The sequence below is a fragment of the Globicephala melas genome, chromosome 6, assembly GCF_963455315.2.
Source record: "Globicephala melas chromosome 6, mGloMel1.2, whole genome shotgun sequence".
NCBI classification, from domain to species: domain Eukaryota; kingdom Metazoa; phylum Chordata; class Mammalia; order Artiodactyla; family Delphinidae; genus Globicephala; species Globicephala melas.
The window spans coordinates 47,762,385-47,785,640 of record NC_083319.1 but is presented as its reverse complement, the minus strand read 5'-3'; the positions used below and the strand labels follow the sequence as shown (position 1 = coordinate 47,785,640).

Here is a 23,256-nt window from a genome sequence, read left to right as displayed (position 1 = left end):
TTAGCTATATTGTGAAAGTTAAGTAAGGTTTATGAAAATGCTCACATGGTACCTGACGTGCAGTGTTAAGTATTCTGTAAATGCTGGTCCATTCCTTCATCTTACTAAGACGTTCATCATGCTTGTACTACGCCCTCAGTAATGCCCTTCCTGGTTAATCCCACTGGAATGTCTCACTCCTTCCCTGTGGCATTTATTGCTCTCACCACACATATAGTGCATGTCTTATTAGTTATTAGTATATATGTCTTGGCTTCTTTCTCTCTCTTACGTGTACATACACAAATGCCATCTACCTCTGGCGGGAGGGGCTCAAGCATTTTTTTTTTTAACTACTCATGGTGTACTACGTAATATGTAGCAGCAGTTCAGTGCTCTGGAATGAAGGAATGCAAATCAAGTAGTTCTTATTGACATTGTATAATTGATTGTTGGTCTTTGTTAATTCATCTGTCTTTATTGACATGACATCTGTCTTATTGTTATGTAGCAAGCATTTGCAAAAGATGAGTATGGTATGTATCCTTCATTCAGGAATCTCAGACTAGTAACTACTCTAAAAAGTGAAAAAAGGTAAATATGGAGCATTTTCATTTATTAAACTTTTGTTGAAGTATAACATACAACATATAGAAAGTGCAAAAATCATAATAGAGTTCAATGAAGTTTCACAAACTGAACCCAGTCAACTCAGATCAAGAGAATGTCACTGACCTCTCCTATTCACCACAACTCTCTCCTCTAATAACCATTATCTTGATGAATATGAAGTATTTTTAAATAACCTTAAAGTCACGGCTTTTGGAGTCAAAGGAGAGAGAGTTATAGGTGCCTGGATGACCAGCCTTTCTTTACAGAAATAGTATTAGTGGATGTAGGCAAGCATCCTGATGGATCATCTTAACTGCTTAAATGTACAACACGACTTGATATAATCCTTCTTTGGGATGAAAGAAATTGATGTGATTTGATTTTCCAAGTGATTGATTTGGTCTCTTTAGGATTTTTGACTTCTAAAACTATCAAGAGTAAATTTGAACTTTCCTTTAGCTTTGGAGTTGATTCAACCTCAGTCCTAAATGTCTTCCAATTTATCTACTTATGAGGTTGAATTACATTTTTAGAACTTTATGGTGCATATTTTCTTAGATATTTTATCAAGTTCATTTCTAACTGGAATAGTTAGATTTATATTCTAAAGTTAATGTAATTATTCAAATTGTCCTTACGGAACGGAGTTGTATGACACATTTTCTTTTTTGTTTTTGCTTTGGCAGAGTTATATGTTATTAACAAAGAAGTATTTCTTCTTGTAGGTGATAGAAGTATACATGTATAATAATTTTCAGTGATGGCCCATCAGCATTAGAATTCTGTTGTAGCTTTATATTAATTGCACCTGGTTTTGAAGGCCGTTTACAACACGCATATGAAATACCAAGCTACACTAGGGATTATTTTAAATGCTTTGTTGTTCTGTAAAGATTTATATATTACTAAATGCTCAGCCCTGTCTTACCAGGTGGCTGACTTGTTTGTTTTGAAATTACTCATGTTCCTGAAGTCATCAAATTGAATAATATACCTGACATCATAGTATATACTTGTATTTGTGAATGTTCTATATACCATCATTAGCCCTTATCACAAGACATTATAGTAATATGATATCATGTTTCCTGTAAATGTGAATGCTTGTAGGACATAATGCTAGATCTAATTTTTAATAAAGTTAGAATAGTCATATGGGATAAGTTGTCATTTATCATCCATATGAAAGAATATTATGGTTACTTTCACATATGTGATGCTGTTGCTCTAATTTAAACTCCTTATTATTGAACCATGGATGGTTCTTTGACCCTCATATGATGATTTCGTTGGCTGTTCCCTGGTATATTTAAATAAAAATCCTGGTTTATCTTGGTAGTTAACACTCATCTTAGGGATTCTCTAGAGACACCTTTATTAATGCCTACTTTTTGCTACCCGGTAAGAAAAAATCAGTCAAATTTTACTAAGGCTTCTTCTTCTTTTTTAAAAAAAATCATTTCCTACAATTATTATTATTATTTAATATAAATTTATTTATTTATGGCTGTGTTGGGTCTTCATTGCTGCGCGCACGCTTTCTCTGGTTGCAGCAAGCAGGGGCTAAGCTTTGTTGCAGTGCGTGGGCATCTCACTGCGTTGGCTTCTATTGTTGCGGAGCACAGGCTCTAGGCGCGCGGGCTTAAGTAGTTGCGGGCTTAAGTAGTTGCGGCACGCCGGCTGAGTAGCTGTGGCTGGCGGGCCCTAGAGCGCAGGCTCAGTAGTTGTGGCGCACGGGCTTAGTTGCTCCGCGGCATGCGGGATCTTCGCGGAGAAGAACTCGAACTCGTGTCTCCTGCATTGGCAGGTGGATTATTAACCACTGCGCCACCAGGAAGTCCCCATCATTAAAGTTTTAAAGTCTAAGTGCCCATTATTTAGTGTCTGTGCTAAGCAATAAGGAGATGAAAATAAGACCTTGTTCTGGCCTTCATGGTGTTGTAGTATAGCTGGGGAGTTAAGACCAGTGTACAAGAAGTAAGAGCAAACTAGAAATTTTATTGACACCTTCAGGAAAGGCCGAAAAATATGGGCTGTGTGATCATCTGTACATAGTCTCTCCTGCTTCTACTTGTGGATAAATCCCACTTCTGGTTTTAACACTTGACTGGTAGAAGTACAAAGAAGGTATGAAAGAAGATGAATTGCTGCTGTTTTAAATTAAACCCGTGTGTCACGTTAGGCTTTGATCTGCAACCTTTTGAGGACTTATTTTACAAGATTAACAATGGTCTTTGAAAACATAAGATGTCTTCCCCATTTTGTGACACCTTTGCAAATTTGTCATTGAGTAGTAGAGATAGATAACTCCCTCTCTTTGTCCCATTGGGTTGGGACTGAATGAAACAATAGAGTTTTTAAATCTGCAAGGCTACCAGTCAGCCTTGAATCTCCAGTGACTCCCCTACCCCTCAATCCAAATCCTTCCAAAAGCCCAGTTTGAAGAAGCTAACAGTTAATCTATTGTTTTAAACACTATTTTAACTCTTAACAATACTATTGCTTACTATTCACATTTCCTTCATGCCCATTACTTTTGTCTCAACTAGATGTGAAGCACTGTGAGGAAAGAACTGTGTATTGTAAATCTTCTGAATCCTTGCAATGCCTAGCATAGTACTGAGTACACACTAGCTTGTACTTTTTTCGAATTGTTCCTGTAGACAGCAGAGAGATGGTCACGGTACATGGTGTACTTACTTCTAACCTGTGATACATTTTATAATTTGACTGTTGGAAGGAGTCCTAAACTTGGAGTCAGGGCAAAGCAGGAGTAGACTCTTCAGATTCCTTCCTGTATGGCTACTGAGTCACTCTCTGTAACCATAGGTAAGTTATATCAATTCTTTACAAATTAGAATAACAATAAATAACAATACTACTTTCTTCCTTCCACACAGGGATGATGTGAGAATAAAATAAGAACTATAGGACAACTTCAGATTTTAAAAAAACTATGGAAATAAAATGTAGTAGCGTTTTGTTACAGGTGATTTGCATCCTTCACTTCAGAACACACCTTAATTTTATCCCTTAGTTTTTTTATATTCTTGTCATCAAAAATATCTTTCTTTTTTAAGAATGAGAAAATGCTCTCAACTGAAGTTAGGTAAGTCACATGTGAATACTGCGCTCTAGACTAAACGAATCATGGCACAAACCTAATTTTTTGTGACTTGACTCCTCAATCAATTGTCAGCATATACAGGCTATTCTTAATGATATATTAGTGTGACCAGAACAAGGCAACTATCTTTGAAGAAATTAACTAGCTTCAGTATGGCAGTTGTCCTTGTATACCTGTACCCAAGTAAATGACATGCAATGCTGATTTATTTTAAAAGATAAAATCATTTGGTTTGTGGACATTGCCAGTTATTATGCTTGGAAGAGTTAAATCCATAAATTCCTAAAATATGCTATTAGAAGGAAATGAATATCATTGTTCTTTTTTGTTTAATACATGCTAAACAATGGTTGGTCAATAGTTTGTCTCTTAAGATCACTAACTTGGGGCATACCATACTGGTTGGACAGGATCTCAAATTGTGACTAACTTTTAATGAGTGCTTTTAAAAACACGTGTTGCCTCATGACACTACACAATTGCTGCTTGAGTAGGGCTTTTTGCATTCCAATTGGATTATACATAGTTGGCCTATGTAGCTCACTACTTTAGTTTACACTTTATTTTTTAGGTGTCAGTGTGTTGAAAATCTGTGAAGAACATTGTAGAAAAGTAAATCCTCCTCTTTTAGAACATTGCTTAGCAAAGGTAATATTTTCTTTCTTAAATGAATTTTTCTAACTTTCGAATTTTGTTTTGTGCCTTTTAAGCAAATAACATATAATACTGCTAGGTTACCTTAGGAACAAGCCAGCAGGTTTGGCCCTATTTGCAAAACAATGAACATACCAGTGTTAGAATTTGAGTCAAAACATAGGACAAAAACATAGACAGAATTTTACTCTGCAAAATGTTGTGCTTTTCTTTTTTTCTTTTTTCCTTTACAATTTAGAAAACCTTGAAAGCTATAGGGGAACACTTTCTACTTGTAACTTTAATAGCATGCCCTAAACTAAAAGGCATCTTTTTATGGGTTCTGCCTCTGCTGTCCTGATTTATTGTGTGACCTCAGGCAAATCTCTTAATTCTCTGAGCCTCAGGTTTCTCATCTGCAAAATGAAGATAATTATGCCTGCCCCTAGCCACAGGAATGTGGCTAAGAATAGCAGCAGGGAGAATTTTTATAAAGGATTAGGCATGTGGTTTATAGATTTATGATAGCAGTCTTTTACATAAAAATTATTTAGTTTGCTATTATTTTTATAGTGAAAACCAAAAAGACCTGTTTTATAATAAACCATGTAAATAAATAACCTTTCCCTAAGCATGCTTTGTCTAGACACCTGATCAAAGTACAGACATGTCCCATAGATATGAAATCACTCAAGGACTTGCATAAGCAAAAGAACATTGACCAGAACTGTAAACAACCGAGCAGGGAGTTAAATGATAAGTACAGTAGAAGATTTCTCGAGAAGCTAGAAATACATGTATTTAGCTCTATCTCCTCTAGTTTTGAGAGACATCCTCTGTTGGAAAAGAATGTATCAGGACCTCTCTTCCCTGTGCTTCCCCCAAATACTCATTAACTCTCCTGTTAATTAAGTTGTACTATTTTCTGTATTTGATGATGAGAGTAACATGGGGTTGTGAACAGTAGAGGGAGAAACAAAGGTTGAGTATCACTGATCTGGAAATTACCCAGATTTCCTAGCATGTTCCTAATCTTAGATTCCATAGCTAATTGAGATTTGGTCTGACGTTTGACCTTTTAACTAAGGCAGGGTTAAAACATAGGGAAGAGTGAAGAAGTAATTCCCCAGCTTTCAGAGTGTTTAGATTTGGCCTAAATTCCAGGAATAGGAATAAAGGCCATAAACTATTTCTATAAATTCTATTTTTCCTGACCATGAGAAAGTCAGAGTAGAAAACAGATGGTTTCTATACAGTGCAATACCACTGTGAACCATGTCTGAATTAAGGGACTTTAGACATACAGACTGAGAATCTAGGATTAATTACATTTAGGGGTGATATCTTTTGATATTAAACTTTGGAAAAGCTTCTTAAGTAATAGCTCTTCTGGACTCTTGACCTATGTCTCTAACATAGGTTTTCCTGTCAGTTCTGAGGTTATTCTGGACAACACTGTACGTTTCAACAAACACTGTATGTTTCAAAGATTTCTCTAAGTTACTCGATTGGAAATCAAAGTGCATCTTCCCAAGTAATGATGCTTTCAACGGGGAAACTAGAAATCAGACTGAGATTTAGTTTCTTTTTCTTTTAAATTTATTTATTTATTATTTTTGGCTGTGTTGGGTCTTCATTGCTGCACGCGGGCTTTCTCTAGTTGTGGCGAGCAGGGGCTACTCTGTTGCGGTGCGCGGGCCTCTCATTATGGTGGCTTCTCTTGTTGTGGAGCACGGGCTCTAGAGTGCGGGGGCTTCAGTAGATGCGGCACGTGGGCGCAGTAGTTGTGGCTCGTGGGCTCTAGAGCACAGGCTCAGTAGTTGTGGCACACGGGCTTAGTTGCTCTGCGGCGTGTGGGATCTTCCCAGACCAGGGTTTGAACCCGTGTCCCCTGCATTGGTAGGCGGATTCTTAACCACTGTGCCACCAGGGAAGCCCTGAGATTTAGTTTCTAAAAGAGAGACAGTATGGAATGGTGGGGCAAAATATGGAATTTGGAGTCAGCATGCTCTTGAGCCCTGGTTGTATGACTTTGTAGTTGTGTGATTGTAGGCAGATTGTTAAACCTGTCTGGATTTGTTCCTTCATCTGTAAAATAGGAATAATACTATTTATCCCTAAGATAGTCATGAGGAAATGATATGATTAACTGTGAATATTGATTTTTAAGATTATACTGTATAAATGTCATTATTATTATTACCATTATTGTTATTATTTCTTCTCACACTAACCAGTGGTGTTTCAACTATAGTAATCAACTTTCTTTCTAAGGAAAAGTGTATCACCTCCTTGGTAGACATCTAAGTTGAAGGAGAGAAAAAGACAGAGAGAGAGTGGGCAGGTGAGTGAGTGAGTTGATGACTAAATATTGAGGAATGTATAATTTTAAGGGGTAATCAGAGGAAGAAGTATTAGCAAAGGATCTTAAGAAGGAGCAAATGGAGTTTGGGGTACAATCCTACATTGTAAGGCGGGTCTTTTTTCAGGAACGACACAGATTATCCCTAGATAAAATCATTGACATTTTGACCATTTACAGCAAAATTTTGAGGGAGAAAAAACTTACTTCCTGTAAAACTGCTCTGACAATAATGCTATTTCCTCTTAGAGAAGTTATTCTTGGGTTATTTGTTTACTAAAAACGTCCCATAGTTAATGATGAAGATGGCTTAAATATAATTGAAAGCACATTATCTTAAAATACTAAATTCCCAATGTTTTAATTGTTGTAAGGCAAAATTTCTCTTGTCCTCAGGAGATTATTCTATGTTCTGCTTATACTTTGTTCTTAGCATTGCATTTTGGGTCCTTCTATGGAAATATTTTTTAACATTCATAACATGTCCTCCTGAACTGTTCCTTTTAGAACAAGATGGAGAGAATTAAAAATCTTCATACCAGAGTGCTCTTTGTTCCAACTGACCACACCTTTTAAAGATGTGATTGGTTTATCAGTGCAGTGATTTGGTTGTTAGAATCCTTCAGAAATATTTGCTTGTTAAAATTTACAGCGCCAATTTATTTTAATTTTTCCTTAAAAGTAAATGAGTGAAATATACTTTGGAAAAAAAAATTGCTTTCTTAATAGGTTTTGCTACTGCCAGAAAATATTGCAACAGCATGTTTCTGCCTGTAGGCAGGTGTGGCTTCTTTTAAGTGTCTGTCTGCATTCAGCTTGTCAGTGAAAATCTGAGTAGTTTGCATGGCTGCTGAAATAAATCAGTAGGTAGTTTGTACATAGACCCTCTCTGTATAATTGCAACTGACAATAGCTCTACCCACTTTTTGAGAGAATAGTCCTCTGTTTAGGATGATCAGAACTCATTTTATATTCAGTCTTTGGATGAAAATGCAATTGTTTATTTTTGCAGATGTCATTTGTTAAACATTTCAGTAGTAAAAAAAAAAAAGTGGGAGAGGGAATCCAATATTATTTCGGGACTAGAAAAGCTAGTATTGTAAATATGTTGAACAAGAGGAGAATTTTGAGTATTTCTAGTATATATTTTCACTTTCCTCTGCTTGGTATTGGTGTTTTAAGGACTTAAGATGAATACAGAGTGAATGAGAGGAAGATGGACTAGACTTCAGGGAGTAAAATTAATTATTTTAACTTACAGTAGAAAGATACCTCATTTTATGCCGTAGGTATCTTTTAATTAGAATTTTATATAGTGAAAAATCAAATATTGGTAACTGAAATGGTTATGTATTTGATGTATATATATATGTATGTCAAGTATTTTAGAACACTAAGGTAATATTTTGCTTACGAATGTTGAGAGCTAATCTCTAATTAGCTACATTAAACCAATGTAGTTTCCTAAAAAGAAGTAAGCGTATAGTAACTTTGGTCTTCTATTTATCCTTAAATGACAATAAAACCAATTTTATTAGGAGAACTCACTTCAAAAGTATTTCTGGTCTATTTATATAACTAGCTCATTTTGTGAAATAATAAAATACATAAAAATAGTAAGACTCAGTAACTTATCCAAATAAGGTATTTCTGAGAGTAATAGACATTCAGACTATTACTTCTTACTACATTAAAAAAGAGTTTGTACGTTTTAAAGTTTTAAGAGACTAGAATCAGTATTAATATTCTGGATCATGTAATAGTGGTGTCCTATCTATAGTAATTGTGGTATTGTTGATTATAGCAAGAATGCTTTTTCTTGGGGGGGGGGCTGTCCTGAGAGGCTTGAGGGATCTTAGTTCCTTGACCAGGGATTGAACCTGGGCCCTTGGCAGTGAAAGAGCCGAGTCCTAACCACTGGACCGCCAGGGAATTCCCAGCAAGAATGATTTTTAATTCCCTTTTTGAAAAGGAAAGTGGCAATGTCTTCTATTCTTTTTAACTTTTTAACTGCCAGGATAAAAAAACAAAGCAAATTTTTATAGACAATATTAGGAAACATTTGCTTTAATGTCCAAATAATTATGTACTTGATTTAAGAAAGGGACAGTTATTCTTTACTACGAGTTTTTACCTCTGATAAAATTCCTGTTATTTTTACTCTTTTGTTGAAATGAGATAAGAACTTGTTTTGTGTAAATGAGAATTTGCATGTTCATTAAAAGTTTTCTGATATTTATAACATAGTACATTTAAAAATATACGTATTCAGTCAGAAGTTGGAAACAAGCAAACTCTCAAGAGAATAGGTTAAGTAAATGAAAGTATTACTCTGAGAGAATAAAATACAGCCAAAGAAAACATGTTTTAAAAGTATATATACTCTTATGAAAAAAATTGATAAGTTATAAAGCAATGCATACATTAAAAAGTGCAAATTTCTATAAATATATATGCTTGAAATGCTGGAAAGTATAGAATCTCTGAGTGATAAGACTTGTCTTTTTCTCTTTATCTGTATTTTTATAAAAATTTCTACAATGTGAATATTTATATATAAGTGCTCATATTGTTTTAAATCTATAAAATTGATCAGTAAAGTTATTTTTCATTTACAAAAGTAATAAATTCTTGTCATAAGAAAATTATACAATATAGTATACCATTGTTAATACACAGTGGGGAAAAAAAGCATTAAAAGGAAAGAACTAGTTGTAAAACCAAATGAGGTGGTAGGAGATGAACAAAATTTACAGACTACTGGACAGAATACAAAAGAGATTTCTACGTGAAGCTTGAACTCTGTTTTTTCCCCTTCCCTGTACATATTTATTGAGTGATAAATTTGATTTCCTAAAGTGTTATATAATATGATAAACCAAAGGCTAGCTATAAGAAATTGAACTCCATCTAGTTAGGATAAACTTTTTCTTGGTTTGTAACCAAAAAAACACTTTTAACATATAAATGTACTTTTAAACGTTTAAAAATAAGGACTTGAGCTTATTCTACAAGACTTTTAATATTCTAGTGTTCTTCTAAGATATATAAAATCTTTACTTCTATTTTAAGTCCTTTTAACCCTTTTATATGAATCCTCTAGCAGCTGAACTAAACACCAAAACCAGAGACGTTATTAAAACAAATGAACAGGGCTTCCCTGGTGGCGCAGTGGTTGAGAGTTCGCCTGCCGATGCAGAGGACGCGGGTTCGTGCCCCGGTCCGGGAAGATCCCACGTGCAGCGGAGCGGCTGGGCCCTTGAGCCGTGGCCGCTGAGCCTGCGCGTCTGGAGCCTGTGCTCAGCAATGGGGGAGGCCACAGCAGTGAGAGGCCCGCGTAACGCAAAAAACAACAACAACAACAAAAAAAAATGAACAAACAACTATGGACCAATATCCCTCATTGAACATAAACACAAAAATCTTCAGTGAAATATTAGCATATTGTATTCACCAATAAGAAGGATAATATACCTCAGACAAATGAGGTTTATCCCAGGAATGCAATGGTGATGGATTGGAATAGTCAGAATTGTTAAGATGTCAATTCTCCCTCAAATTTATTTATGGTTTCAATATAATACTAATTGCAATCATAGCAGGCTTTTTTAAAAAAATTTTTTTAACATCTTTATTATAGTATAATTGCTTTACAATGGTATGTCAGTTTCTGCTTTATAACAAAGTGAATCAGTTATACATATACATATGTCCCCATATCTCTTCCCTCTTGCATCTCCTTCCCTCCCACCCTCCCTATCCCACCCCTCCAGGCGGTCACAAAGCACTGAGCTGATCTCCCTGTGCTATGAGGCTGCTTCCCACTAGCTATCTATTTTATGTTTCGTAATGTATATATGTCCATGCCACTCTCTCACTTTGTCCCAGCTTACCCTTCCCCCTCCCCGTGTCCTCAAGTCCATTCTCTAGTAGGTCCATAGCAGGCTTTTTTTGTTACAATTAAGAAATTGATCCTAAAATGTATACAGAAAAGTAGAGGAACTAGAATAGCCAAAGCAATTTTGAAAAAGAACAAATTTGGAGGAGACACAGTACTGACTTCAAGACCTTAAAGCTCCAGTAATCAAGACAGGGTGGTACTGAAGAAAGAGTAGACACAGATTAATGTGATGGAATATTGAGTCCAAAATAGACTCACACATACTTAACTTTTGACAAAGATACAAACACAATTCAGTGATGCTAGAACTTGGATGCCCATAGATAATTTATAAATTTATTTATTTATTTACTTATTTTTGGCTGCATTGGGTCTTCGTTGCTGCGCACGGGCTTTCTCTAGTTGCGGTGAGCGGGGGCTACTCTTTGCGGTGCGTGGGCTTCTCATTGCGGTGGCTTCTCTTGTTGCAGAGCACGGGCTCTAGGTGCACGGGCTTCAGTAGTTGTGGCTAGCGGGCTCTAGAGCACAGGCTTAGTAGTTGTGGCACACGGGCTTAGTTGCTCTGCGGCATGTGGGATTTTCCTGGACCAGGGATCGAGCCTATGGTCCCTGCATTGGCAGGCGTATTCTTAACCACTGCACCACCAGGAAGTCCCGCCCATAGATGATTTAAAAAGAACCTCCTACCAGTATTTTGCACCATGTACAAAAATGAGCTCAAAATAGATCATAGACTAAATGTAAGGCCTAAAATTACTGAACTTCCAGAAGAAAACGTAGGTAAAAATCATGATTCTTCAAAGACTTCTTAGATTTGACACTAAAAGCATAGTCCGTAAAAGAAAAAATCGAAACATTGTTCTTTGAAATTTAAAAGATTTTATCTTAGAAAAACGCTGTTAAGATAATGAAAATAAAAGCACAGATTGGGGGCTTCCCTGGTGGCGCAGTGATTGAGAGTCCACCTGTCGATGCAGGGGACACGGGTTAGTGCCCTGGTCCGGGAAGATCCCACATGCCATGGAGCGGCTGGGCCCGTGATCCATGGCTGCTGAGCCTGCGCGTATATATTTGCAAAGTATGTATCAGTAAAGGCCAGGTATCTAGAATATATACAGAACCTCACATCAAAATAATGAGAAAACAAACAAAACAATACAATTAAAAGAAAAAAAAAACGGCAAAAGATTTGAACAGACACTTCAGTAAAGAAAATACATGATAGCGTGTAAGTGCATGAAAAGATATTCAGCATTATCAGTTATTAAGGAGATGCAAATTAAAAGCATAAATAGATAACTCTATCCACCTATTCAAATGGCTAAAATAAAAAAAATATTTACAATTTCAAGCACTGGAAAGGATGTGGAAAAACTGGATCTTCATGCATGGCTAGTGGAAATGCAAAATGGTATAGCCACTTTGAAAAATTGTTAGTTTCTTAGAAAGTTAAGCATAAAATTATCATACAACCCAACGATACCATTCTTAGATAGTAAATCAAGAGAAATAAAAACATTTCCACACAGAAATTTGTATGTAAATATTCATTAGCACCCCAAACTAGAAGCAACTCAAAATGTCCTTCAAGGGCTTCCCTGGTGGCGCAGTGGTTGAGAGTCCGCCTGCCGATACAGGGGACACGGGTTCGTGCCCCGGACCGGGAAGATCCCACATATCACGGAGCGGCTGGGCCCGTGAGCCATGGCCGCTGAGCCTGCGTGTCAGGAGACTGTGCTCCACAGCGGGAGAGGCCACAACAGTGAGAGGCCCGCGTACCGCAAAAAAAAAAAAAAAAAAGTCCTTCAAATGGTGAATGAATAAACATTATAGCACATCTATGCAATGGAATACCATTCACCAATAAAAAGGAATGAGCTCCTCAAATAGTTATATACTTGATCATTTCATTTATATGACATTCTGGAAAAGGCAACACTATAAGAGCAGACTGAAAATTAGTGTTGTCTGGGGGTTGACAACAAAGGGGCATGAGGGAACTTTTTAGAAGGATGGAAATGTTCTATATTTTGATTGTCAGATTCACGGAACTATACACCTAAATTGGGTGAATTTTACTCTATATGTATTATACCTCAAAACTGACTTAAGCTGTCAACCTTTTTTTAAAAAAAATTAATGTAGAAAGAATTATAGAGTTAGCATTTAAAATGATTGATTCAGACAAAGAACCTTGAATGGATGCTAAAACCATGAAGCGAAATGTTATTGTGGAACAGCATATTGACATGACCCCTATACATTATTGCTAATCTTTGTAATTTGATCTGGACAGTCACTACCTTAACCAAGTGATCAGTCAAATTTCTCATCACTGACTAGGTGAGAACTGGACATCTTGTGCCTCCTGACTTGGAGTAATATGGAGTACATAGCAGCAGCACAAATGAACTGTTCTTGTCAAAAAAATCTTAAACCTGGGTCTAATCAAGTCTTTAAACCTAACTTCCACCTTGCAAAACTATAGGACATAAAGCAATGAGTTAAATTACACCAAGAGAAAACAATCTTACACATACAGAATGTGAAATATTCTCAAAGACAACTTGCCTGGTATTTTCAAAAACATCAGTGTACATGTATAACTGATTCACTTTGCTGTATACCTGAAATTAACACAACATTGTAAATCAACAATACTCCAATAAAAATTTTTTTAAAAATAATTGAAAAAAAATCAGTGTAATAGAGGGTAAAAGAGGAAAACCCTTCTAGATCAAAAGAGAGATAACAAACAACTTGAATACTGATTTGGGGGGGCAGGGCAGCAGTTGAGGACATTTCAGTGTAGACGGGCTACATTCAATGATATTAGAGAATTATTTTTCATTTTTCTGAGGTGTGGTAATGGTATTGTGGTTAAGTAGGAGAAAGTCTATTTCCAGGATATGTATGATTGACAGGTGAATTGTCTCGATGTTTGCAACTTATTTTAAGTGTACACACACATAAAATGTTAACAGTTGTCTCTAGATAGTGTATATGGCTATGCGTTAGTATTATTGTTTTAACTTTTTTCTGCATGTTTGAATTTTTCGTAATAGAGGTGAATGTTTTTAGAACTCATTTGGGAGAAAGTATTTATTGAAGATGGCCTTATGATTTGCAGTGCATTTCTATAGATCTTATGAATATCAGGCCTCTGTATCTACTTTGCACACCCGAAAATAACTTTTTTACTACATTGTGTTTGGCGTGCTATAACACCGGCCTACTTTGAGAACTAGGGTAGAAAACAGCTCTGTGAAATACTTTGAATTATAAGGATTTTTTTTTTTTTTTTTTTTTTTTGCGGTACACGGGCCTCTCACTGCTGTGGCCTCTCCCGCTGCGGAGCACAGGCTCCAGACGCGCAGGCTCAGCGGCCATGACTCACGGGCCCGGCAGCTCCGCGGCATGTGGGATCTTCCCGGACCGGGGCACGAACCCGCGTCCCCTGCATTGGCAGGCAGACTCTCAACCACTGCGCCACCAGGGAAGCCCTGTAAGGATGTTTTTGAGAGCATTGTTTACTGTATTATATGGTGTCCTTTTTGGGAAAATGAAACTTTGGATTTCAATGACAAGAATAGTTGTGCTGCTTCTGAGAAACTGGATTTTTGGCATGTTACAAACATTGAATCAGGTAGGTGAGCAGAGCTCATGTTTTTTTGACTGCTAGAAAACTCACATCTCACTTGTGGCCGATTTCTAGCAAGTGCACTTCCCAGCTGTACTCCTGACTGCTTTGTAATTTTCGCTACCAACTCTCATTTTTCCCTCAATCTGACTCCCTCATCTATTTTTGGTTGTATTTATTTTATAAGATACTTTATGCCCAACAATGTTCTAGCCATATTAAAAGGATTTAAAATAATACAGTTTATGATTTGAAAGTCACAACCTTAAATACAGATTTTCACATTATTATTATTAGTCATATAATATCTTACTCCTAAATTCAGAGATCCTTTATCCTCTAACCAAATTTAGAATAAAGGAGTGTTACTAGAAAATTTAAAAATATATACTTTTAAATATAGTTAAAATATAAAATTCCTATTTTCTGAAATAACACTGTTGTAGCTATATTGGCAGCAAATACCTTATTTTGGTAAGGCAGGGGAGAGAACAAGGCCATTCCATTCCATTCCATGGAAATTAAGCTGCCATTAGAATTGGCATTTTTCTTGAGAATTTGATTTTTTTTTTTTCCATTAATGAAGGGAAGTAAAATATGCCATTGTTTTACCTTTAGCATTTCTGAAAGAATTTTGATGTGCAGAAAATCCTAACGAAAGATTATATTAGTTGCTCTTGAATGTTATTCAGATTCTTGCCCCCCAACATAGTAGTGCCTTCCTTCTGTTAAATGATACTTTATATTTTATAAAATATTTTTCAGCATCAGCATATTGATACAGATGTTATATTTACAATTTGCTCTTGCTGCCTTCTTGGGGTTGTAGTCCTCACCCAGTTTTCTTTTGGGGATTGCTGTGTTATTTTACCACTGATGCATTGTGGGATAACAACGTTTAACAGGGATAACAGCACTTACTATAAAATGTGTTGTATGAATTAATAATGGCTTAGACAGTTTTTAAGACTATGTGTGTGACGTAGGAGTGTCTTCTGGTACATCTTAAGTCTATTCTAATTTTTAAAAGAAGTATTCATTGATAAAGAAGGTTTTCTTTTTTTAGCTAAGATTCTTAAGTCCAGTGGAATCTTCCACTGATGATTTTTTTCCTTTAGATATCTGGATAGTAGCTTGTTAAACTAAATGATCTTTAAAGGGTTTTGTACTTATAAAACTAAGTTTTGATTTTATATTTGAACATGCTTAAATCTTAACCTTAAATAACCTATTATCTTCTACCATGAGGGACATGCCAAAATTAACTGCCAAAACAGGGTTAGTTGTAAACATAGGTGTAAGGTAAGATTGCCATCTCCTTTGCTCCAGGCAGAGTGATTCCTAGAACTAGGATTTGGCTTTCTTTGCTCAGTTGTCTGGAATTCACTTTTTCTAGTTTGCCAAAAGACAGTAAAGCAAGGTACACTGTTTTCTTTCTGCAATTATTTTTAAGTGAAAGTACTGTTCATTCTCATTCATTCATTTCTTAACGCATGAAAATCAAAGTTTAATTTTGTAGTAGTGCCTGCTGGTCATGTGGATGCTGTACAACGTCTCCATTTATACTGCTTCACACATCACATACAGGACAAGTTCCCACAAAGACCTGTTTTGTTCTACTCTCGATCCACCCTAAAGAAACCAGTTTCCAAACTATGCACAGCTTTGTAAATCAAGATGAAATGGTCGGAAATTGGAACAGAAACAAGCAAGAAACCAAATAATCCTTCCTAGTTAACAAGTAGCGTGTGTTGTATATAATAAAATTGCAGGTAACAAAATGGTGTGCATTCTAAGAACATTCTAATTTGAAAGTTTATATCACATTCATATTATAATCATAGATCAAGTCATTAGTTTGTTTCTATTGTTGTTAAGAGTTAGGAAGATATAAGCAATGCTTTCGGTAAGATATTCTAGGCAACAGAGGGCAGTGAGAATCAAAGATGAAATGTGAACCTTAGTTCTGGATATTTCTTAGCAAGCCCTGTATGCAATAACTAAGTGCCAAGGTTGATAAGAAGAGGAGTCTGGTGTTAGGCACAGACTTCCTTCTTTCTGGCAACAGTCAGTGGACCACAGAAAAGAGGGAATATAGTGGCATGCAGAATTTATCTTCCCAGGGACTCTCCTTCTAGGTCAGGAAGAAAAGAATCCCCACACACAATTCATAAGTAATAGAATATGTTTTTCACCACAGCGTTAAATTCACTCATAATGTATTCACAGCTTAATTTATAGTTTTTGAAAATACCCTTGAAATATCTCTTTGAATAAACGTTTTGTCATTATCTTACCTTCTTGTTTAGAACTTTAAAGAATATCAAATGCTGTTTAGAAGTTTTGTTTTCTTTCAGATGATTTCTAAATATTGTGATTTTAACTCAGTATCAAATAACCTTCCAAAGAATCTGCATCTTTTGGGATGCTTTTTTTTTCTCCTTTTGAGAAATTAAAAAAGGAAACAAAGGAAGCGAACTTAAAATGTCCTTTCTTCATTATTCCAACAATAGGCAAAGACCAGGCTTCCACAACCAAAGTAAGTTAGAGAATTCCCAGAGTACTTAGTGAAAATATATAGTCTAGGTCCTGAGTCAAATAGATGTGTTATAAAATATAAAGCTGTTGTGAGAACACATGACACATTTAAAAATTTTCCTTCCTCATTTCGCAACACATTTTGAGACTAATATTATAATAAAAATGTTTATTTTCTTCATAAAGCCCCTTTTCTACCACAGTCACATGCACATATTTATTTTCTGTTTTGAAGAAACCAGGTTAGCAAGGTAACTTTTCTAAGACATCTTTACATGAGAATACAAAAGGTTTAAATTGAATAATTAAATACCTTCTTGCTTCCAGCTGCTTCTCCCTGGCTCTCCTTTCTCAAGTTTCTTAGTCTCTGCTGTCCCCTGCAGACTGACAATTCAGGACTGTCTAATTTCTCAGTTTAATTTCTCATTTCTCAGTGGTAAGATTTGAATTGTCAAAACAGTAGTCTTAAAATATGAATTAGACTTTCTTTTTTATTACTACCTGTTTTTGAGATATAATGTACATACAGTAAAATGCATATATCTTAACTATACAGTTTGAGTTGTAAAATAAATATGCATCAGAATCAATGGGAATGTGCTTAAAATACTCCTTCCAGGAAATTAAAAAGCTCCCTAGATGATTCTGAGCTACAGCCAGTTAAGGATCTTTGCCTTTGTAAAGAGCCAAATTGATAATGTACATCGAAATACATAGTATACCATAAAATGTTAACCCAGGTTGAAGTTAGGTTGCTATTTAAAAAAACACTTAGGCCTTCCCTAGTGGCACAGTGGTTAAGAATCCGCCTGCCAATGCAGGGTACATGGGTTTGAGCCTTGGTCTGGGAAGATCCCACATGCCATGAAGCAGCTAAGCCCGTGCTCCACAACTACTGAGGCTGTGCTCTAGAGCCCGCAAGCTGCAACTACTGAGCCCACGTGCCACAGCTGCTGAAGCCCACACGCCTAAAGTCCGTGCTCTGCAACGAGAGTAGCCACCGCAATGAGAAGCCCGTGCACCACAACAAGGAGTAGCCCCCACTTACTGCAACTAGAGAAAGGTCGCGTAGCAACAAAGATCCAACGCGGCCAAAAGTAAATAAATTTATAAAAATAAATAATTAAAATTAAAAAAACCTTAAATTTCTCATGTACCTTTTGGGGTTTGTAATGCTGGCTCACAAGTGAAATTCTCAATTTGTTTTTCTGTTTCTTTTTAAGAAAATTAATGCAAAACTTCATGATGGAGTATGTCAGCGTTGTAAAGAAGTTCTTGAGTGGCGTGTAAAATACAGCAAGTACAAACCCTTATCAAAGCCTAAAAAATGGTAAGTTAAGTTTCTTAATTACCTCACCAGTACTATCAGTATCATAGTATATGACTTCATTCCCTGATTTTCAAAATCGTGTCCAGATAAATATTAAGGTGAATAGAGAAAAAATTTCCATTCCCTGCAGAATAGAATTTCATCTTACATGCTGAATCCTAGCTTGTGAAGGCAAATAGATTGAAAGGGTGGATTCACCATTCCCTTCTCCCCATTCTCCCCTAAATAAATAATGCACCATTTTTATAGCATCTTGTTCATAAAATGAGACTAGGCTTAAGACAGAGAAGGGAAAGTTTGTTTTGCAAAATTCTATCTCCCACTGATGAGATAATAATGTTTACTATTTAATTTACTAAATTAAATAATATTTTTTACCAAAGGGGGTCTTAAAAAGGGTCTGACCTTTTAATTTGACCCATGAAGATTACTGAAATGCCTTAGATTGAGTATCATAAATAAATCACTAGATTGATAATTTATAATTTCATTCCTTTGAAGTTTTGGGTCTACATGAAGAGACACTGGACTTTGTTTCTCACCTCTCTGTCCTTTACCCTTCCTCTGTAATTTTGGCATTCTGTTTTATCAGCTTTATGTACATCCTGGTGCAGCTCCCTTACATCCTTTGGCTCAGCTGAGTAAGGGCCATATTGGAGGGTAATTGCTGCCTAAAAGAGAAAACTGATTATTTTACATATAAAAATTAGCATTAATATGTACAATATTATTTTTACAATTATGAGTTTTAATTTGGTAGTCTATATAGTAGCTATTTAGAATACATTTGTTCATTGTTGCTTTATTTTACTTTTAGCTATTCAGTAGTAGCAACTTCCTTAAATGTATTCCCTCTCCCTTTTTGGGAGGAAATTTTAATTAAAGTTTGGAAGTCAGTCTAAATAATAAATATGGGGCTTCCCTGGTGGTGCAGTGGTTGAGAGTCCGCCTGCCGATGCAGGGGACGCGGGTTCGTGCCCCGGTCCGGGAAGATCCCACATGCCGTGGAGCTGCTGGGCCTGTGAGCCATGGCCGCTGAGCCTGCGCGTCTGGAGCCTGTGTTCCACAACGGGAGAGGCCACGGCAGTGAGAGGCCCGTGTACCACACACACACACAAAAATAATAATAATAATAAATAAATATGATATAACCTTTGCTGTTTATTTCTATTGAAAAATTATGTCAGCTTTTTTGTGGATCTTTAACTCAAGCTATGGGGTAATTTGTTTATTTGAGAATTTTAATAGCTTTGAATGTTTGGGCATTTTAGTTTGCTTAAGATGCTTCTTTTTTTTTTTTTTTTGCGGTACGCGGGCCTCTCACTGTTGTGGCCTCTCCCGTTGCGGAGCACAGGCTCCGGGTGCGCAGGCCTAGCAGCCATGGCTCATGGGCCCAGCCACTCCGCGGCATGTGGGATCTTCCCGGACTGGGCCACGAACCTGTGTCCCCTGCATCGGCAGGCGGACTCTCAACCACTGCGCCACCAGGGAAGCCCAAGATGCTTCTTTTTAATGCTGAAAGGTTAAAAACCTCAAGTAAAGATAGACTAACTTCAGCTTTTTATTTCTGTATTGCTTTTTCAGAGCAAATTTTTAGTATTTATTACAGGTACAGCTGACCCCCTTTTAAATAGCTATACAAGTTTCTGTCTCCTGTCTTCCAGTCTTTTCTTTGTATTCTCTAGCATTTCCTCCCCAAAGAAGACACTTATAAAGAAAATTTTAAAGTTTTATGCTCATTGGCCCAAATTAGCAGTAGGGAAATTTGGCAACTGTTTGTACTGTTCAGTGCTGGATTTCCATGAATGGATTGACTCTGTTTCCTACCACAGAAATTAGATGCTGATTCACTATAAACTGTGTAGTTTTAGTTAATAGGCCTAATACAAGATTTGTAGTTTTTTGAATATTTTCAACAGGTCTTTCTTTTTATAAAGGTATTTTGAGATTTCATCACCAGTCTCCACTTTTCTCTTGGTAGTGCTAGTTCCTAAAAGAATTTTTATAGGTAGTAAGTATTTATGTAACTGTAGAGTTTTAGTAGATTCATGATATAACAAAGGAAATAATTTAAAAACATTTGTGCCTTATCCATTATCTGCAATTTAATCTCTTATCTTTAATTTGTGCTGCCTCCTTTATGTTTATCTTCATTGAATGTGCCAGTATATAAAAGATCATATCAATTATTATACATTTTCCAGATGCTGTGATTTGCTAGAGAATTTCTTTTTTTAAAAAAGTTTTTATTGAATTTGTTACAATATTGCTTCTGCTTTATGTTTTGGTTTTTTGGCCCCAAAACATGTGGGATCTTAGCTCCCCAACCAGGGATCAAACCCACACCCCCCACATTGGAAGGCAAAGTCTTAACCACTGGACCGCCAGGGAAGTCCCATGCCATAGAATTTCTGAACTTAGTTATTTTAGACAGCTCTTGAATTTTTATTCTTTTTGTGTATTACTTATGGCCTTAATATTTTTATGGTTCCAGAAGAACTTGTATACTATAATTCCTAGAAGAACAGATATTTTATTCAGATAGAAAGACTCTGTTAAAAACAAAAGGAAACAGTAACAAATCTTATGTTTAGTTCCAGAAAACTTATAACACAACAACCTAAGAATGGTTGAATGTGGACACATGGACCCAAAGGTCAGCAACCCTGTCCTGTCTTGGAGTCATTGAAGTCCTTGGAGTCAGGGAAGCTCATGGTGATGTTGCCAATAGCCGGTAGTATGTGACTCAGAGGTCTTCGAAATGAGAGCTAGAAGAGGACCTCAGGAGCTGCTGTTCTGTATCACCCTGAAGCAGATGAGGTTAGCCATAGAATAGCTCCCACTGAATGCAAAATGAAGGAAATATATTATACAAATACCAAAGTACAGGTAACAAGACATTAAAGCCTAAAGGAAGATCTCTAGTAATAAAGAAGCCCAAACTAATACAAAAATGATAGCTTATGAGAGACTAAGAAACTGCTAGTTAAAACAAGTCTGAACACGTTATTTAGGAGGTCAACTTGCCTGGCCTAGAATATCATGAATTTCAGGCTACGTTAGAATTTTAGATTACATTAGGCATTTTAGAAAGCCTAGCTTTCAAACTCCAAACCAAGATTGAGTGTTATAGAAAGCATAAATCACCTATGTACACTTTGCTGTCTCTGCATATCAAAACTTGACCAATGCTATAAGGTTTTTAAATCCATTGATGAACAGTGCTTAAAGTAGCGTAGCTTGTTTTGAAATTTTAAATGTTTTGTTCAAGCTAATCACTTATAAATTAAATTTGTCCTTTGTTAGGATTTGTATAAGAAGTTTACTTTGACACTAGATGTGTCTTTTGTGTAAAGATTCATTTTCCAGCACCCTGAATGTTACTTTTGGTAAAAACGCTGAGCATTGTTTCATTTGTCTGTCTCATGCCACAAATTATGTAACCAAATGATGTACATAAAGAAAAGTTCAGCAGAACATAAAATGGAGGAGGAAGTACTGGTTATAAGTGACATTTCTTTTGGAATGAGATAATATTCTGAATATTGGGAAAATTAATGCCTTTTCTCCCATTTGTTTGGCGTGTGAATCACCAAAAACCACGCACATCTAGCAAATTTCCATTGTCCATGGGATCTGATACCAAACAGTTAGATCCAAGAAACAGAGGTTGACATCTAAACTCTTCAAACTTCTTCATTCAACCATGGGAAGCAAAAATTGTACGGTGTTTGTAAGTGGCAGAAAATATTTTCATGTTTCTCTTTTTCCTTCAGTAAGGTGATGTGCTACAGGATTTTTATAAGCATGTTCTTTATGACAATTTCTTCCAATAACTGAAAACAACCATGGACCATTCCCAGAGACTTTTAAGAAAAGAATAGACGTCCTAACTTTAGCTGAAAGAGAGAAGAGTTGAAAACTGTTTTTGCTAGAGAGGGATGGGATGATGGCTGTGAGGGGAAGGGGATAAAATGCATGTCACGTATTAGTGATGTGTGAACAATGAGATATGGTATGATACTACCCTTTTATATGATCAGATAATTTAAATGTCATTGAGTATGCAAAGCTGTAGGTCTTTATAGAAATAAAATGAAAGGCTCATAAACATAATGCTTAGTTTTTTACAGCTTCTCATCTCTGTAAAAGTGCTAAGATGAGCTGCCATCCTTATTTTCCACTGTCACTTAATCAGAGGTCAGCGTAGTTGTACCAGGATTTCCCCATCATTTTGGCTCGTGTTTTTTTATTTGAAGGCGAGAAATCGCTACTCCCTGGTGGAGGGCTGTTGTGGTGCTATGACAGACATCTCCCTTGACCCCTGAATGGTATAATCATTATTAAGATTACTGCTAGATGTTGAATTGTGGTTCAGGACGAGTCTAAATCTTTTTGTATAAAACCTCATTTTTCAAGGGGAATTACCTGGTGGTCCAGTGGTTAGGACTCTGCACTTTCAGCGCTTTCACTGTGAAGGGTGGGGTTCGGTCCCTGGTTGGGGAACTAAGATCCCTGCAAGTCACGCAGCGAGGCCAAAAAAAACCCCAAAAACCCCTCATTTTTCAAGTGCCTTGTTTTTTTTTTTTTTTAACATCTTTATTGGAGTATAATTGCTCTACAATGGTGTGTTAGTTTCTGTCAAGTGTCTTGTTTTTGACTTTTGAGGGGAAAAAAAAAAACCCAAAGATAAATTAAAACCATTCATTACCATTCCTGGTCAATCACAAGCCATTCATGAACACTGTAAATAATTTTAGGTGTGGAGCTGAAAATTATTGGAAAAGCAAGAAATCTTAAAAATATAAAGTGATTTGTATAACTCTTAAAAGAAGAAAGGAATCTTGATATTTTTCACTTAAAACTCATTTATAGACATTTATATTATTTTCTGGGTCCTAGAAATACAGATGGTTAAAAGACTGTCCCCTTCCTCAAGCAATGTAAGGAAATGAAATGGGCTGTTTTCTTTCTTTCTTTTTTTTTATTCTGGGCTCAGAGGGATTAAATGTCTTACCAAGATAAGAAAGTAAAGCAAATGGAGTTAAGATTCAGATGCAGATTGTCTTATTGCAAAGCTCTGTTTTTCCACTTTCCCACAGTGATTTCTGTGTTTTATTATTCATTCAAAAAG

At 36.2% G+C, this 23,256-nt stretch overlaps 1 protein-coding gene across 2 annotated transcripts in view; it reads left to right on the top strand.

Annotated features, from left to right (window-relative positions):
* C6H9orf85 (chromosome 6 C9orf85 homolog) overlaps positions 1–23,256 on the top strand; it is a 64,502-nt gene that overhangs the window by 10,353 nt on the left and 30,893 nt on the right. For both annotated transcript variants that reach the window (XM_030877011.3, XM_060300846.2), the window contains exon 2: positions 18,016–18,122. In XM_030877011.3, the coding sequence (XP_030732871.1) occupies positions 18,016–18,122 (107 nt within the window). The remainder of the gene's footprint in view (positions 1–18,015; positions 18,123–23,256) is intronic.